The sequence below is a fragment of the Ranitomeya variabilis genome, chromosome 1 (assembly GCF_051348905.1).
Source record: "Ranitomeya variabilis isolate aRanVar5 chromosome 1, aRanVar5.hap1, whole genome shotgun sequence".
In the NCBI taxonomy this organism is placed as follows: Eukaryota; Metazoa; Chordata; class Amphibia; order Anura; family Dendrobatidae; genus Ranitomeya; species Ranitomeya variabilis.
The window spans coordinates 955,536,818-955,555,408 of NC_135232.1; the positions used below are offsets into that span (position 1 = coordinate 955,536,818).

Here is an 18,591-nt window from a genome sequence, read left to right on the forward strand (position 1 = left end):
AGGCTATGTGCACACATTGCGGATTTTGCTGCGGATCTGCAGCAGTTTTCCATGCGTTGAACAGTACTATGTAAACGTATGGAAAACAAAATCCGCAGTGCACATGCTGAGGAAAAAAACGTGCTCCTCAATAGGAATCTGCAGGTGTAAAACCGCAGGTGGAATCCGCACAAAAACCGCGGGGAATCCGCAGTGCCGTTTACCTGCTGACTTTGCAAAAACAGTGCGGGAAAACTCCGCACACCAATCCGCAACGTGTGCACATGGCCTGAAGGGGCTTTCCAGTATTTGTAAAAAGCTGGCCAAGGGGTAAATATTCTAAAATAATGAAAAGGCCGGCCTAAGGCTACGTTCACATTTGCGGTGTGCGCCGCAGCGTCGCCGCCGCAACGCACAGCGCAAATGTGAACACATGCACAACGCTGCTTTTTGCGCCGCATGCGTCCTTTTTTCCATTGATTTTGGACGCAGCAAAAATGCAACTTGCTGCGTCCTCCGCGCCCCGACGCGGGCGCCGCAGGGACGCATGCGGCGCAAAAAGCAAGTGCACCGCATGTCCATGCGCCCCCATGTTAAATATAGGGGCGCATGATGCATGCGGCGCCGCTGCGGCGCCCGACGCTGCGGCGCTAGCCGCAAATGTGAACGTAGCCTTACTCCTTTGGCCGCGGCGGTCCAGCATTGATCACGACCATTAGCCACCACAGCTAGTCACTGGCCTCAGCGGTGACACGTTTGGCGCGTGACCTCTGGGATCAGTGTTGGCTGCGGAGATCACATGAAATATTGACGGGACATTATCATCATTCAGCCACCGGAGACCACCCTGTGTCAGGGGCTTCAAGGGGTATGCAACAATTAGTTTAGAACATTCTCAAGTTTTTAAAAGTCGTGGAAAATCCATTTACATAGGCTTAGGTGAATTTGACATCTAAACCAGTACAGCACAGTACACCCTCCCTCTTCCCTCAGCAGGCACTGGGACACCATGCACACCTGCAAGCACAATACGGCTCCATCTGTGCGGGCCCAGCCCTGCCTCCCCTCATAACTGGGGGAAAGAAGACGCATCTACTACCGGCCAGGGAGCCGACAGCAGACGGTCACGTGAAACGTACGGGGTGCATCATGGGACGTGTAGTTCTGGCTGCGCCCGAGGTACTGTACAGGGAAGCACGCAGAACTACATTTCCCGGCAGTACGTACAGCCATGGGGCGTCCTTGGCCAATAGGCGCTATGGACCTTTGAGGACCTGGTAGGAGGCAGCAGGACAAGCATGGAGGAGAAGGACCCAGGCATAATGTCACCCTGGAGCAGGTAAGCTGCCGTGCTGGCTGGTGCTGCATACATAATGGCAGCTGCCCCCAGTGTATGGGCCGCAGGTCCTGCCTTAGTTATTTCTTGTTAGTTTCCTTATGACCTGTATACACACAGGTGATAATAAAACCAATAAAGGGCTTAGTAATTAGTGCCCAAATGGAGGACCTGATAATGAGGGACCATGTTCATGTATTGTACATATTCTGTTCTGAAGATATTAGGGCCGGTGGGCGTCCGCTCATCTCCCAGAGATCCCATATGTATATTATTATTATTATTATTTATATAGCACCATTAATTCCATGGTGCTGTACATCAGAAAGGGGTTAAGTACAGGGTTATATATATATATATTGTATACACGTGTCCTAGTCAGGGGGTCTGGGACTGACAGATAATGGCCGCTTACACCCCTATATTACCAAACAGCGATGGCAGAGGCGCCTCAGTGAGACCCCCAGACCTTCATCTTATTAGGTTGTATTAGGTAGACCCCTATGGATGTCCATTGATATTTTAATCCATACACTGGAAAATAGATGCACACTTTTTTTTTAAAGATCTGATTTGCCTGACATGAGGAATCTAGTGTATAAGACGAATGCAAATGAGGCTAGAAGTGCACTGGGGGCGTGTTAGCTTGGGAGAAGCCGTCCAGCTGTGCTACCACACCCCCAGTGCACTTCCAGCCTGATCTGCATATGTCTTCACTACATATCTCAAGGCTGGCACATCAGATTGCTGCACATAAGGTGTTATTTGTAGGCGGCGACTGCTTATACAGCCGTACCAATTACCAGCATATATAAAAAACAGCCCTAACTGGTTTCCTTTAAACTCCATCCAACAGAATGCAACAAACACATTTCTTTTAAATCATCATTTAGAGAGAACTTATTGTAGAAGTGTCAGAGATTTGTTGTATTGAGACCCCTCTGATTGCAGGGACACATCGGCCAAAGCATTCTGCATTTTTTTTTCAGATCTTAAGGGTAAATGCACACTTGGCAGATTTGTTGCCGATATTTGAGCAATTAAAAATCGTAATTGGTTCTCTTCTGAAGCATATGGATTTATGACAAAAGGAGATAACATGGATGACATCCAAGTGCCAGGCACGAGGTCTTGAACATATTATTCGAGCACTCGAAAGACACTTGTTTAACACCCAAGCATGCTCAGATAACACTTTCTCCGACCACATTTGCTCATCACTACTCTCTATGCCTGGCGGCAAAAACCATGGGACCCCGATGGCACAAGTGCCTGTGTAACTGCTACGTTACGTTGATTTTTAGAATTTCACTGCCAAGCACCCATCTTCTGATGAGATCATCACATTATCATTTTCTGTGCCTGTCTAGTTTGTGTGTGCTGATAAATAAGTGTGTCATTATTATTGTTGGGTAATATCGTCGGACAATATCTCCCTTTTCTGATGTTCATTGTCTTTACAGCTGAAGGAAGCCATTGAGAGGAGCGGAGTGTCCATTCCCCTGAGCTGGAGAACGGCTTGTTCTTCATCATTATCTGACCCTTAATAATTTGCCAACATGTCAGGATTAGCGCTGTGCCAGCTGCGGATGTTAACAAGCACTGTACGTCGGAGGGCGTTGATGTTAGCATCCTTACACAGACCGGGCACTAAGCAGCACCCATCTCCAACAGACTATTCTGGCTGTAGAAGGTCTCGGTGGTCTTCTTCCATATCACTAAGAGAGTCCGAGCCTCTAGAAGGGAAAGAACAGAGACGGCTGAGTAACATCTATAAAGGGCTGATAAATGGCCAGCGAGCCTGCTTGGCTGAAGCCATAACACTGGTGGAGTCTACTCATCTGCGGAAGAGACAGATCGCACAAATACTGTTGCAGAAGGTACTATCCCATCACCGGGAGCAGGAGCAATTAAATAACGGAAAGCCTCTAGCGTTTAGAGTGGGTCAGTGTTGGATTTCCTGCTTCTTTATGTAACACATATAATCATGTGTTCCATCTCTGTGTTATTAATGGTTATACGTGTGTTTTACATTCAGAGTGGTAAGGGTTAATGTTACCAGGAATGATGGACAGCTGCTCCGTTCTGCCCCAGTGTACTGTGTGTGTCATTAATAGGTCGTAATTGGGATGTGAAAACCCTTTTTCAGTATTCCCGCTCACCTAGAAGACCCCAGTGATTGATTATCCTAAATGTGGCCATATATAAAACAACTGACCACCATTATGACCACTGTTACTGTTTATGATCATTAAGGGGGCACACATTGTGAAATTTCAGCAATTGTTAAAGACCTACACTTCTGACCTGACATTAAGTGTAGAGAAATGATCTGTAATGGCTACATTGTAGTGGGCACAATACTCTCTGGGTGTGGTACAAATGCCAGGTCAGACATAAAGTTCCAGCACCCAAATTCTCATATGTGATTACCCACTGACTAGTGACTCTTGTGGCTTATAGAGTACTAGATGGCAGCCCGATTCTAAAGAATCGGGAGTCTAGAATCCATATATACTTTATTTATTCAAATGTAAGAATAATACAATTAATAAATAATAGTAAGAAAGAACAAAAAATGGCTGCACTCACCAGCTCTTGACAATTCTTGACAGTACGGCACATTTCTGATTGGTCGCTCGCGGCAGGCGGCAACCAATCAGAAAAGTGCCGCGCACCACGAAGGCATATATCTTTGTCCACCCTGAGCGGGTGTAGGACGCTGGTGACGTCACTTATCTCCGGACATTATCTCCGGACAAAGCCACGGAAGTTGGCACAAATTGCCGGAAGTAGTATTCTAGGCAATTATATATTAGATTTTAATGTTATCAGTGTTTACCTTTGAACGTTTATATTGTATTGTCCTGTCACCAGCCATGTGTACGATTATCAGCCGAAAGCCTCTCTGAACCAATAATCACCCCATGTAAAGGTATCTTTATAAGTTAAAGATTCAGAATACTATGACTTTTATCATATCCTGAACAGTCAAGTTTTTTATGAACCGTTAAGGTTTTCTGGTTGAAGTAAAAAAAAACTGAGTGTTTACAGTTTGAAACCATAAAATGTTGAAAAATTATGTCATTCTTGAGTATATCACTCAATGGTGCTCATAAACGTGTCAAATTTGATCTATAATATACTTTAATATACGTTACTTTAATCTTTAATATACTTAAGAACAGGGCCCCAGACATCACACAGGGGGTCTGAAACACCGCACAGTGGTCCAAAATATCGCTGTGCTCTGCCTGGGGCCCCATATGCTGCCTGGGGCCCCTGTGCTCTGCCTGGGGCCCCATATGCTGCCTGGGGCCCCTGTGCTCTGCCTGGGGCCCCATATGCTGCCTGGGGCCCCTGTGCTCTGCCTGGGGCCCCTGTGCTCTGCCTGGGGCCCCTGTGCTCTGCCTGGGACTACTATGCTCTGCCTGGGGCCCCATATGCTGCCTGGGGCCCCTGTGCTCTGCCTGGGGCCCCTGTGCTCTGCCTGGGGCCCCTGTGCTCTGCCTGGGGCCCCATGTTCTGCCTGGGGCCCCATGTTCTGCCTGGGGCCACTGTGCTCTGCCTGGGGCCACTGTGCTCTGCCTGGGGCCCCTGTGCTCTGCCTGGGACCACTGTGCTCTGCCTGGGGCCCCATATGCTGCCTGGGGCCCCATATGCTGCCTGGGGCCCCTGTGCTCTGCCTGGGGCCCCTGTGCTCTGCCTGGGGCCACTGTGCTCTGCCTGGGGCCCCATATGCTGCCTGGGGCCACTGTGCTCTGCCTGGGGCCCCATATGCTGCCTGGGGCCCCTGTGCTCTGCCTGGGGCCCCATATGCTGCTTGGGGCCCCTGTGCTCTGCCTGGGGCCCCATATGCTGCCTGGGGCCCCTGTGCTCTGCCTGGGGCCCCTGTGCTCTGCCTGGGGCCCCTGTGCTCTGCCTGGGGCCCCTGTGCTCTGCCTGGGGCCCCATGTTCTGCCTGGGGCCCCATGTTCTGCCTGGGGCCCCATGTTCTGCCTGGGGCCCCATGTTCTGCCTGGGGCCCCATGTTCTGCCTGGGGCCCCATGTTCTGCCTGGGGCCCCATGTTCTGCCTGGGGCCCCATGTTCTGCCTGGGGCCCCATGTTCTGCCTGGGGCCCCATGTTCTGCCTGGGGCCCCATGTTCTGCCTGGGGCCCCATGTTCTGCCTGGGGCCCCATGTTCTGCCTGGGGCCCCATGTTCTGCCTAGGGCCCCATATGCTGCCTGGGGCCCCTGTGCTCTGCCTGGGGCCCCATATGCTGCCTGGGGCCCCTGTGCTCTGCCTGGGGCCCCTGTGCTCTGCCTGGGGCCCCATAGGCTGCCTGGGGCCCCTGTGCTCTGCCTGGGACCACTGTGCTCTGCCTGGGGCCCCATATGCTGCCTGGGGCCCCATATGCTGCCTGGGGCCCCATATGCTGCCTGGGGCCCCTGTGCTCTGCCTGGGGCCACTGTGCTCTGCCTGGGGCCCCATATGCTGCCTGGGGCCACTGTGCTCTGCCTGGGGCCCCATATGCTGCCTGGGGCCCCTGTGCTCTGCCTGGGGCCCCATATGCTGCTTGGGGCCCCTGTGCTCTGCCTGGGGCCCCATATGCTGCCTGGGGCCCCTGTGCTCTGCCTGGGGCCCCTGTGCTCTGCCTGGGGCCCCTGTGCTCTGCCTGGGGCCCCATGTTCTGCCTGGGGCCCCATGTTCTGCCTGGGGCCCCATGTTCTGCCTGGGGCCCCATGTTCTGCCTGGGGCCCCATGTTCTGCCTGGGGCCCCATGTTCTGCCTGGGGCCCCATGTTCTGCCTGGGGCCCCATGTTCTGCCTGGGGCCCCTGTGCTCTGCCTGGGGCCCCTGTGCTCTGCCTGGGACCACTGTGCTCTGCCTGGGGCCCCATATGCTGCCTGGGGCCCCTGTGCTCTGCCTGGGGCCACTGTGCTCTGCCTGGGGCCCCATATGCTGCCTGGGGCCCCTGTGCTCTGCCTGGGTGTAGGACACTGGTGACGTCACTTAGCTCCGGACATTAGCTCCGGACAAAGCCACGGAAGTTGGCACAAATTGCAGGAAGTAGTATTCTAGGCAATTATATATTAGATGGGCATTTCCTGAAGGAAATACATGGTGCTTGAACAGTGCTACCAGCTTTACAGCAGCACTTTTCACACACGGGACTGGGGGGCGCGCTTACTTTTGCACCCGGGGCCGGGGGCGCGCTTACTTTTGCACCCGGGGGCGCACTTACTTTTGCACCTGGAGGCGCACTTACTTTTGCACCCGGGGGCGCACTTACTTTTGCACCCGGGGGCGCACTTTTGGGGCCGCACTTACTTTTGGTGGGCGGGGCTCCTCGGCCTCCGATTTGGTTGGTGGGGCCCCTCGTCCTCCGATTTGGTGGGCGGGGCCCCTCGGCCTCCGATTTGGTGGGCGGGGCCCCTCGGCCTCCGATTTGGTGGGCGGGGCCCCTCGGCCTCCGATTTGGTGGGCGGGGCCCCTCGGCCTCCGATGTGGTGGTCGGGGCCCCTCGGCCTCCGCTTTGGTGGGCGGGGCCGGGCCCCTCGGCCTCCGATTTGGTGGGCGGGGCTCCTCGGCCTCCGATTTGGTGGGCGGGGCTTCTCGGCCTCCGATTTGGTGGGCGGGGCCCCTCGGCCTCCGATTTGGTTGGCGGGGCCCCTCGGCCTCCGATTTGGTGTGTGCTCTGCCTGGGGCCACTGTGCTCTGCCTGGGGCCCCATATGCTGCCTGGGGCCCCATATGCTGCCTGGGGCCCCTGTGCTCTGCCTGGGGCCCCATATGCTGCCTGGGGCCCCATATGCTGCCTGGGGCCCCATGTTCTGCCTGGGGCCCCTGTGCTCTGCCTGGGGCCACTGTGCTCTGCCTGGGGCCCCATGTTCTGCCTGGGGCCACTGTGCTCTGCCTGGAGCCCCATAAGCTGCCTGGGGCCCCTGTGCTCTGCCTGGGACCACTGTGCTCTGCCTGGGGCCCCATATGCTGCCTGGGGCCCCTGTGCTCTGCCTGGGGCCACTGTGCTCTGCCTGGGGCCCCATATGCTGCCTGGGGCCCCTGTGCTCTGCCTGGGGCCACTGTGCTCTGCCTGGGGCCCCATATGCTGCCTGGGGCCCCTGTGCTCTGCCTGGGGCCCCATGTTCTGCCTGGGGCCCCTGTGCTCTGCCTGGGGCCCCATATGCTGCCTGGGGCCCCTGTGCTCTGCCTGGGGCCCCTGTGCTCTGCCTGGGGCCCCTGTGCTCTGCCTGGGGCCCCTGTGCTCTGCCTGGGGCCCCTGTGCTCTGCCTGGGGCCCCTGTGCTTTGCCTGGGGCCCCTGTGCTCTGCCTGGGGCCCCTGTGCTCTGCCTGGGGCCCCTGTGCTCTGCCTGGGGCCCCTGTGCTCTGCCTGGGGCCCCTGTGCTCTGCCTGGGGCCCCTGTGCTCTGCCTGGGGCCCCATATGCTGCCTGGGGCCCCGTGCTCTGCCTGGGGCCACTGTGCTCTGCCTGGGGCCACTGTGCTCTGCCTGGGGCCCCTGTGCTCTGCCTGGGGCCCCTGTGCTCTGCCTGGGGCCCCTGTGCTCTGCCTGGGGCCCCATATGCTGCCTGGGGCCCCTGTGCTCTGCCTGGGGCCACTGTGCTCTGCCTGGGGCCCCATATGCTGCCTGGGGCCCCTGTGCTTTTCCTGGGGCCCCTGTGCTCTGCCTGGGGCCCCATATGCTGCCTGGGGCCCCTGTGCTCTGCCTGGGGCCCCTGTGCTCTGCCTGGGGCCCCTGTGCTCTGCCTGGGGCCCCTGTGCTCTGCCTGGGGCCACTGTGCTCTGCCTGGGGCCCCTGTGCTTTGCCTGGGGCCCCTGTGCTCTGCCTGGGGCCCCATATGCTGCCTGGGGCCCCTGTGCTCTGCCTGGGGCCCCATGTTCTGCCTGGGGCCCCTGTGCTCTGCCTGGGGCCACTGTGCTCTGCCTGGGGCCCCTGTGCTCTGCCTGGGGCCCCATATGCTGCCTGGGGCCCCTGTGCTCTGCCTGGGGCCCCTGTGCTCTGCCTGGGGCCCCATATGCTGCCTGGGGCCCCTGTGCTCTGCCTGGGGCCACTGTGCTCTGCCTGGGGCCCCATTGGCTGCCTGGGGCCCCTGTGCTCTGCCTGGGACCACTGTGCTCTGCCTGGGGCCCCATATGCTGCCTGGGGCCCCTGTGCTCTGCCTGGGGCCACTGTGCTCTGCCTGGGGCCCCATATGCTGCCTGGGGCCCCTGTGCTCTGCCTGGGTGTAGGACACTGGTGACGTCACTTATCTCCGGACATTAGCTCCGGACATTAGCTCCGGACAAAGCCACGGAAGTTGGCACAAATTGCAGGAAGTAGTATTCTAGGCAATTATATATTAGATATTTTTCTCTGAAATGGCGTAGCATTTCAGAGTCGAACATACCTGGCTGAGGTCACACAACCAGTGCCCGATTCATGGTGTCCATGGATCGGGCAGCATTTGTCAGCTGTCCAGTTCCCTTTAAGTGTACCTAACTTAGCTAGGGATAGGAGGCATCAATCAACTAGTTTCCTTCCAATCTGGAGCTGAGCTCAGGAAACCCTGGCCGTAGGATATGAAGCCCACAGAGGGAAAACGGCCTGCGATGCTGTTCTGTGGCTTCCAGCCGCCTGATCATACACCTTCTTGTCTGAGTATGGCGGCTTCTTACATGTATATTCCTTGCCAGAGAGAAGAGGAGTGGTGTAGTGCAGAGCAGGGATACTTGATTCTCTGCAACCCCCAAATGTTAGCAGACCGGCCGTCTCCTGCCAGTGAGTAGCACTCCAGGAAGGAGCAGATGATGTGGAGACGTGGTCATACATGAATCATGCTCTCCTCAATATAGTTTTATAGGAGGAGTGAAACATATTTTAGCAAATGACATTAGGCACATGCATGGTCTGTTCCTTTCTAGAATGCGATCAGTGAGATGGTGACTTATTTTCATCATAGGTAGGATCATATACTTGCATATATTGCACATATATGGCATTTAATTACAATATTTTATAAATAGCCCAGATCTTAATTCCCGCTTTATGTCTTGTTGCGGCCCTTGGAATTGCTTCAATCTGACAATGTCAAATTCAATTAAATTTAATCCCCGTATTATAGGCTTTCATTTTCTGTGCCTTTATTATCGAAATTTGCGCTTAATATGGATGTACTCACATATTGCGTTCTATGGCATATTTGCTGCGTTATGAGCAATACACGGGTATTTGGGGGGATTACATCACTGTTTTTACTGAAACAAAAAATATCTCCAATCGCTTCCCCAACCTCAGATTGAGATTTCTACAATTGTGTTTCAGTCAAGACAAGAAGTGGACTGTGAACTTGACCACCTTATGTGGGCTGCCACAACACTCTTCCTATCTACGTTTCTTTCTACATCTCTGTAGCTGTATGCTCGGATGCATAGACCAAATATATAGCGTCTTTTGTTTCTGTCATCCCGGTCACAGGTCTGTCCGGTCCTCCTGGTGCTGGCAAGTCCACATTTATTGAATACTTTGGGAAAATGCTGACAGGACAGGGACATAAAGTTGCGGTTTTAGCTGTGGATCCTTCCTCCAGTACTAGTGGTGGTAAGTTGAATGATTTATTCTTACAGCTAGCGTTGACTGAGGACACGTACAGATAACTTGGCCACCATATAGAAGAAAACTTTATTCAGGCTTTATTGGAGAGTGTAGGCCCAAGCATGTAGTAGATGAGACCATGGTGCCAGCTATGCCCCATCTGAGACAACATTGGGACTTCAGGACCCGGACTAAACATACAGCCATTTCTCACCCTGAAGAGCTTCATCTGAAGGAAAAGACGGAGCTCTACAGGGAGTGAAATGGCCAAAGCCTTTTTTTTTAATCTGTATCTTCATCCTGACAATGAAAAAAAAATAAAGGCTTGAAAGACACATGGTGAGCGCCACCATTTACCACCTTCGAGCATTCAGTGCTAGGACTTCACCTCATGTGGCTCCTGTGAGCCTTTGTTTGGGCTGTGGATTTTGTTTATCGCGTCTTTGTGGGAGATGTTGGGACATGTCCGGTGGTTTTGTATTTTTATATTATTGTTTGCATGCCAGTATTGGGTTTCAGGGAACAGAACTGCTGCCAAAATCCCCTCCCTCATAACTATCAGCACACTTGGACCAGTGCGGAGGGTCATGGTGACAGTCTCTCCCATGGTAACCTTTGGGTGCAATGGTTGCTCAGCACCTGGTCATAAAACCTGTACAATCATCATTCAGCAGTGTGATCTTTGTGCGTATGAAAAAATGTCCTATTTTTTACCATTTACTTATATGCAGACCTTACACAGATATTTCCTTATTAAATCTTTATTCTGGGAACGTGATTATTACTACAGCTCCCTGAGACATGGTTACACATCTTTCCTGGACTTCTGAATGGTAAACCTTGCCCGTCATGCTGCAGTACAGAAACTGGAGAGGTTATCGCTGTAGATTTTGTATTTAGGTGTCTAGAAAGCTGGATTAAAGCACTTATGGGTGCTGTTATAGCTATCAAGCATGATTAAAATTATAGGGGTTATCTGGTAATACCAAATAGCCATTAGACTGGCGGGGGTGAGACCACAATTTATTGCCAGTATGGGGGTCTTGTGTGTTTTGATTGAATGGTGCAGTGGTCCCACTGCCTCTCTATTCGAAGGTTATGGGACTGACAAAGATAGCCGAGCGCGGTACGCTGCTTTCTTAGTTTCATAGGTGAATGATGGGGGCTCAGCAGACGATCATAGGTAGTGAATGGAGGGGCCCTCATTCAGTTGGTGGGGGAGCAGAGGAACCCCCACCAATTTAGCAATTATTAAGAGTTTTTATTTCTTAGGGAAATCTGCTCTTCATTCTCTATGATGATTCTTGGCATTACACTTAGACTCATTCTCCCAGAAAACGTAGTTATAAGCTTAACAAAATAAATTTCATGTGCATTTTAGGTTCTCTTCTTGGAGATAAAACAAGAATGACTGAGCTGTCCAGAGATATGAATGCTTACATTAGACCCTCTCCAACCAGGGGGACCTTGGGAGGGGTCACACGAACAACTAATGAAGCCATTCTACTGTGCGAGAGTGGGGGCTACGACATTGTCCTTGTGGAAACTGTAGGTAAGAAAAAAAAAAAAGATAGCTCCTTGATGTTGTCCAAAAGCACCGCAGAATACTAAGCAATACCCCAAACCAAGGGTGTAGGAAGCCAATCAATGCAATATAAATCAGCAGGAGAAGCTATATATTAGATCAATAAAACCTGACTTTTAATAATGTCAAAGGTAAAACTTGAGGCTTAACCTACATGATGATAATAACAACATAACACAACAAAACACACGGAAGCGCCCAAATAAGTGCAATTAATAAAATGGTTCGGTCTCACCCATAATGCTGTCAGAGGAGGCCAGCCATACATTCAAGAAGGGACAGTGGTCATGCAGGTATTAATGTGTACCCTGTTGTACCCCATGTGAGGTCCCTCTTCCTGACAAGGACAGTACTCAAGTGTGATCCTGTCCCACTAATGTCCTTAATTCCTGCGCCCAACGCATTTTGTCCACCTGTAATGGGGGACTCAAAAAATAAATGGAAACAATAGAAAGGGGGTAAAATAAATTCAAGACCCTTAGTAGAAAAGGGAAATAGAGATGGGGGCCTATGATGTCAAGGCAGCCTAAAAGTTGGCAGAGTGCTGCACAACAATAGGGCAAGGTCTAAGCCTTATACCATTCATCCCACCGTAAACGTTATATTGGACCACTCAAATACGGAACATTTAATAGTGTCTTTCCCTACATAAATAATAACAGTGAACAACATATTTGAGGACTAAGTAATTCTGTGTTATTCTATTCAGGTATGGCACACCATAGCAGATAACTGCCTATTTGGGCACATTCCTGGAAGACCATTAGAATAGGTTTTAATAAAATGTGTACTATAAGATACAGCCATCTAGAGTGCTCAGAATTTTGGGACATGAGCGCTCCACATTGGGACATGAGCGCTCCACATTGGGACATGAGCGCTCCACATGGATGTCCTTGTCCTTCACAGCTTCATTGATGTGTTGCATAATATAGAACATTTAAATTCTATATTGTGAATAAGACAGTTCTCCGCAGTTTGCAATGGTCTTTTCATCAACATTTAGGTAACTACAGGAACGCAAATCAGTAATACTAATATGTATCGTAGGGATGTCATCCAATAGGCATTTAGTGTCACTGTTGATGCCACTGGCGACTGCTGACAAGTTCCCATTATTTATTGCTCTTAAAGGGAATCTGTCATCAGGTTTTTGTTACCCTATCTGCGAGCAGTATAATGTAGAGGCAGAGATCCTGATTCCAGCGATGTCACTTACTGCTGCAGTTTTGATTAAAAACTGTTTATCAGCTGCAGATTTACCAGTTCTCCTCAAGGGAATCTGTTACCCCATTTTAGGCCTATAAGCTGCGGCTACCGCCATCAGGGGCTTATCTACAGCATTCTGTAATGCTGTAGATAAGCCCCCGATGTCACCTGAAAGATAAGAAAAACAAGTTAGATTATACTCACCCAGGGGCGGTTCGGTCCGATGGGCGTTGTGGTCCGGGGCCTCCCATCTTCATACGATGTATTCCTCTTCTTTACTTCCGGCGCAGGCGTACTTTGTCTGCCCTGTTGAGGGTAGATCAAAGTACTGCAGTGCGCAGGCGCCGGGAAAGGTCAGAGAGGCCCAGCACCTGCGCACTGCAGTACTTTGCTCTGCCCTTAACAGGGCAAAGTACGCCTGCGCCGGAAGTAAAGAAGAGGAATACATCGTATGAAGATGGAAGGCCCCAGACCACAACGCCCATCGGACCGAACCGCCCCTGGGTGAGTATAATCTAACTTGCTTTTTCTTTCAGGTTACATCGGGGGCTTATCTACAGCATTATAGAATGCTGTAGATAAGCTCCTGATGGCGGTGGCCGCAGCTTATAGGCCTAAAATGGCGTGACAGATTCCCTTTAAGTTTGTGCTCTGTATAGCCCCGTCCACACCACTAACTGGCAGCTTTCTGCCTATGCGCAGAGTGCAAAGAAATCTGCCAATCAGTGGTGGGGGCGGGGTTATACAGAGCTCATGAACATGGAGGACTACATGACAGCAGGTTTACTAGTCCTCCAGTCATAATCTTCTGCTTATAAAACAGCCCTATAAGTGACGCATCTCTGGAATCGGGCATTATTTTGCTCTCAGATTAGGTAGAAAACACCTAGTGACAGATTACCAAAAGGTTTATTGCTATTGAATTGGAAATGATCTTAGGCCAGTTTCACATGTCATTTTTTTTCTTTTTCTCATATATCAAAAACGGTCCTTTTTTTTTTTCCTCAGTGTTCTTGGTTCATGTAAGTTTTTTTTTTTATTTACAACCCTTGCTGCATCGGTTTATCAGGTACTGAAAAAAAAGGTCTTGGCTCTTTCTACGCATTAAACAGTAAAATATGGACATGACAGCCATGTTGTCTCCATTTTTTTCACAAGGCCACTGACTTGCATTGTTGAGTCTGATACGTAATACAGATCAAAGTAGGATATGTCTCCGCTTTATTTTTTTCTTCATTTGTTTTTTTAATGGACAATTAGTCTGCAAAAACTTGTGAAAAGTGGTACAGTAATGGGTCCGTGATCTATCCCTAAAAATAATGGATTGCACATGTACCCCCCAAAAAATATATATAGCTGTCCTTATTCAGACTTTTACTCAGCTTTGTGTGTGAATGGGTTTCATGTACTGTGGTTTTCTGCTATGTGTTTTTAGCACCTCCTGTGCTTTTTATAAGCCACAGCTTCCTAAACTCTTGGTAGTCTTTTATCCAATTTTTTGATATCTGCTAATAAAATTCTAAACCAACGATAGTGACTTATAAATGCACATAAGTCCACAGCTAGAAAGCCACTGTATCCGCTGCTTTTCCATCTTCATCGGCTTACTACCAGACTTCTTGGACTCTCCATCTCCAACCCAGCATTGTTCCTGAGTAATCATGCATTTCGATTAGTTGATAATCACCTCGAGAGCAAAGAAAACGCATGTAAAAATCAGCTTTGGGCTATATTCACACATCCGTGTGTCCGTGGAGTATGGACCGCTGGTCTCCTGACACAAATTCAGAAGACATATATCAGGCTGTCAAGTTTGTGTCGGGAGACCCCCGTGGCCTGTCCTTACAGTATGGATGGAGATCTAAGGATGTCTGAATATTGGCAGCAAATTGGCCCATGTAAACAGTTGATGTTCTGCCGATAACATAATGGTGTATGGAGACAGAATGATCATAGTAAAAATCGATCTGCATCCATCGGTCTGGTTTTCCTGAGGAAGCGATGTTTGATGGACTTTTATATAGTTGTTCATTAATTGGCAGTAATGGGCCCATCTAAATGCACCTGACGGCCATATGCTTATGGTGGACAATGTTGGCTGTTACTGCCCCTATCGTCTACTCTACTGTATGATCTGAGCATGCTCTGTACACACAGTAAGAATCTCCGCATTTGTGTCATCACGCAGGAGTGGGGCAGTCGGAGTTTGCTGTGGCTGACATGGTGGACATGTTTGTTTTACTTCTGCCACCAGCAGGGGGCGACGAGTTGCAGGTAGGTAATTCGGTCTCTGACTATGGAATAAGTAGAATAGAGGGAATGGTGGAACGGCGTGTGTGTTGCTGACATTTACCAGAGATCGTTCCTCCTTTTTATTATTATGCAGGGTTTGCTATATATTACGTTACCAAAAAAAAAAGCACATATCCTGTAGCGATGTTGTTAATCTGCATCGGTTCCAATAAATTCTCTCTCTGTTGTCTCTTCTTTAAATATTTATCCACCCGGTTAGCCAAGGAATATAAATCAGCTGCCTCCGCTCCAGAACGCTGACCATATGGGAGCAATCACTTCGGTTCCATGTGAGTTAGGTTGGATGACTTGTAATTTGCATTAGCGTTCACCTCTGTCTGCTTCCTGGAGTGCACAGGAAGTTTTATGTGGCATTAGTTGGGAACTGATGGTTTAAATCACTGGAAGTCACAAACGAGTATGCAAATCAAGCCCACGGCTCCGAGCGTCATCTGGATTCTGGAGACTCGGACTTTCTCCTCTGCCTTCCTGTTACAATCATGGAGGAACTGAAATGTGTGCCGCAGATTGGAACCAGGTGTTGGCGTGTTTGGACAATGTACAAAGGGAGAACATACATTCAGGCGGACGCCGTCCCGCTCCGTCCCCCACGGTCAGATGGGATGACTTGTAGAGATTTTCTGGCTAACTGGTTATATGACTGCCATGATAGATTGCTTAGGATTGGTCACCCAGCTTTCCTATACCCTGAATGTCAAAATTGATGCAGTGACTGACACATCTCCTGCCATCATATCCCTACATTATTCGATTAGGAAATATGCCGGAGCTGATAGAAGTGATCCCAGAAGATTATATTCACTGGTGATTTTTTTATTTTTTGTTAGTTTTAATATTATAACAAGACACTTTAAGGATTTTTTTTCTTATTCTGCCTGCCTAAAAGGAAGTAATTTAATTTTAATGGGCTACTCCACACAATTCCTGCTTCCCCAGTGTGTACACATATTGATAAAGTGGTCAACAGCCGGGATTTCAAGTACGTAATGATCTTTCTTCCCTCAGGGCATAAAGCGAGGGATAGTGGAAATGGCTGACCTAGTTACTATAACCAAGGCTGACGGAGACTTGCTTATTCCTGCAAGGAAGATTCAGGCGGAGTATGTGAGTGCATTAAAGTTACTCCGGACGCGATCCAAGACCTGGAGACCTCAGGTAAGCACAATGGCAGGATGAGGAATTAAAGTCGTGTATTTCAGCCTTAGGGCTCATTTCCACTGGTGAGGAAAACGGACGAGTGCAATCCGATAAAAAATCGGATTGCACTCGGACCAATGTTATTCAATAGGTGTCTTTTCATTTGCGATTTTTTTCTCAGCCGAAATCGGACTGAGAAAAAAATCGCAGCAAGCTGCGTATTGCTGCGATTCTCGGACGAGACTCGCCAATGCAAGTCAATGGGTGCGAGAAAAAAATCGCACAGCACTCGCACCATGCGAGTACTGTCCGATTTTTACGCACCGGTGTCCTTTGAAAAGCCGGTAATTCAGCGTGGTGTACAGTAAAATCACACTGACAGGTTAGAATAGAGTAGATATATACACCTAGAATAGGTATATATACATATATATATGTCAGTGAGACACCTATATATGTATATTTATATTTAATGCAGCGCAAGATAGCATTAAAGCCGCTAATTCAATTACCGTCTTTTTCTTTCTCCTTCCCATACCCGACAGGATATGAGACATGGTTTACATACAGTAAACCATCTCATATCCCCCTTTTTTTTGCATATTCCACACTACTAATGTTAGTAGTGTGTATGTGCAAAATTTCGGCGCTGTAGCTATTAAATTTAAGGGTTAAATCGCGGAAAAAATTGGCGTGGGCTCCCGCGCAATTTTCTCCGCCAGAGTAGTAAAGCCAGTGACTGAGGGCAGATATTAATAGCCAGGAGGGGGTCCATGGTTATTGGGCCCCCCCCCCCCCGTGGCTAAAAACATCTGCCCCCAGCCACCCCAGAAAAGGCACATCTGGAAGATGCGCCTATTCTGGCACTTGGCCACTCTCTTCCCACTCCCGTGTAGCGGTGGGATATGGGGTAATGAAGGGTTAATGTCACCTTGCTATTGTAAGGTGACATTAAGCCAGATTAATAATGGAGAGGCGTCAATTATGTCACCTATCCATTATTAATCCAATTGTATGAAAGGGTTAAAAAAACACACACATGATTAAAAAGTATTTTAATGAAATAAGCACACAGGTTGATTTAATATTTTATTGCTCTCTCACTCCATGTGATGACCCTCGCTTGGAAAAATAATAAACCAACAATATACATACCCTCTCTGATGAACTGTCACGTCCCACGATGTAAATCCATCTGAAGGGGTTAAAATATTTTACAGGCAGGAGCTCTGCTAATGCAGCTGTGCTCGTGTCTGTAAGCCCCGGGGAATGAAGGAAATGTAGGTCAATTACCTATAGTTACCTTCAGTCGCGGTGATGCGCCCCCTGGTGGATGTCCTCATATGACCTGGAGCGTGGGAAAAAGTTCCCAGGCTGCAGTTCATGAGAACATCCAGCAGGGGCGCATCACCGCGACTGAATGTAAGTATAGATCACTCTGCTTTCCTTTCAGCACCCGGGGATTACAGACACGAGCGAAGTGCCTTAGCACAGCTCCTGCCTGTAATATTAGTTAACCCCTTCAGATGGATTACCTCGTGGGACGTGACAGTTTATCGGAGGGTATGTATATTGTGTGTTTATTATTTTGCCAAGCGAGGGTGTTGCTGATGGATTGAGAGAGCAATAAATTATTAAAACAACCTGTTTGTTTCTTTCATTAAAATACTTTTTAATCATGGGTGTGTGTTTTTTAACCCTTTCATACAATTGGATTAATAATGGATAGGTGTCATAATTGACGCCTCTCCATTATTAACCTGGCTTAATGTCACCTTACAATAGCAAGGTGGCATTAACCCTTCATTACCCCATATCCCACCGCTACACGGGAGTGGGAAGAGAGTGGCCAAGTGCCAGAATAGGCGCATCTTCCAGATGTGCCTTTTCTGGGGTGGCTGGGGGCAGATGTTTTTAGCCACGGGGGGGCCAATAACCATGGACCCTCTCCTGGCTATTAATATCTGCCCTCAGTCACTGGCTTTACTACTCTGGCGGAGAAAATTGTGCGGGAGCCCACGCCAATTTTTTCCGCGATTTAACCCTTAAATTTAATAGCTACAGCGCCGAAATTTTGCACATACACACTACTAACATTAGTAGTGTGGAATATGCAAAAAAAAGGGGGATATGAGATGGTTTACTGTATGTAAACCATGTCTCATATCCTGTCGGGTATGGGAAGGAGAAAGAAAAAGCCGGCAATTGAATTAGCGGCTTTAATGCTATCTTGCGCTGCATTAAATATAAATATACATATATAGGTGTCTCACTGACATATATATATATGTATATATACCTATTCTATGTGTATATATCTACTCTATTCTAACCTGTCAGTGTGATTTTACTGTACACAGCACTGATTTGCCGGCTTTTCAAAGGACACCGGTGCTTACAAATCGGACAGTAATACGGATGTCATACGGATGTAAAACGGATGGTGCGATTAAAAATCGC

General features: G+C 49.4%; 1 protein-coding gene across 1 annotated transcript in view; it reads left to right on the plus strand.

The window, feature by feature from the left end:
• Window positions 1-1,183: 1,183 nt before the first annotated feature.
• The window catches only part of MMAA (metabolism of cobalamin associated A), a 35,358-nt gene continuing 17,950 nt past the window's right edge, over window positions 1,184-18,591 (plus strand). Inside the window, exons 1-6 of the mRNA XM_077279280.1 lie at window positions 1,184-1,318; window positions 2,779-3,259; window positions 9,771-9,893; window positions 11,269-11,439; window positions 14,870-14,955; window positions 16,000-16,149. Coding sequence (XP_077135395.1) covers window positions 2,875-3,259; window positions 9,771-9,893; window positions 11,269-11,439; window positions 14,870-14,955; window positions 16,000-16,149 — 915 coding nt within the window. The 5' untranslated portion in view covers window positions 1,184-1,318; window positions 2,779-2,874. The remainder of the gene's footprint in view (window positions 1,319-2,778; window positions 3,260-9,770; window positions 9,894-11,268; window positions 11,440-14,869; window positions 14,956-15,999; window positions 16,150-18,591) is intronic.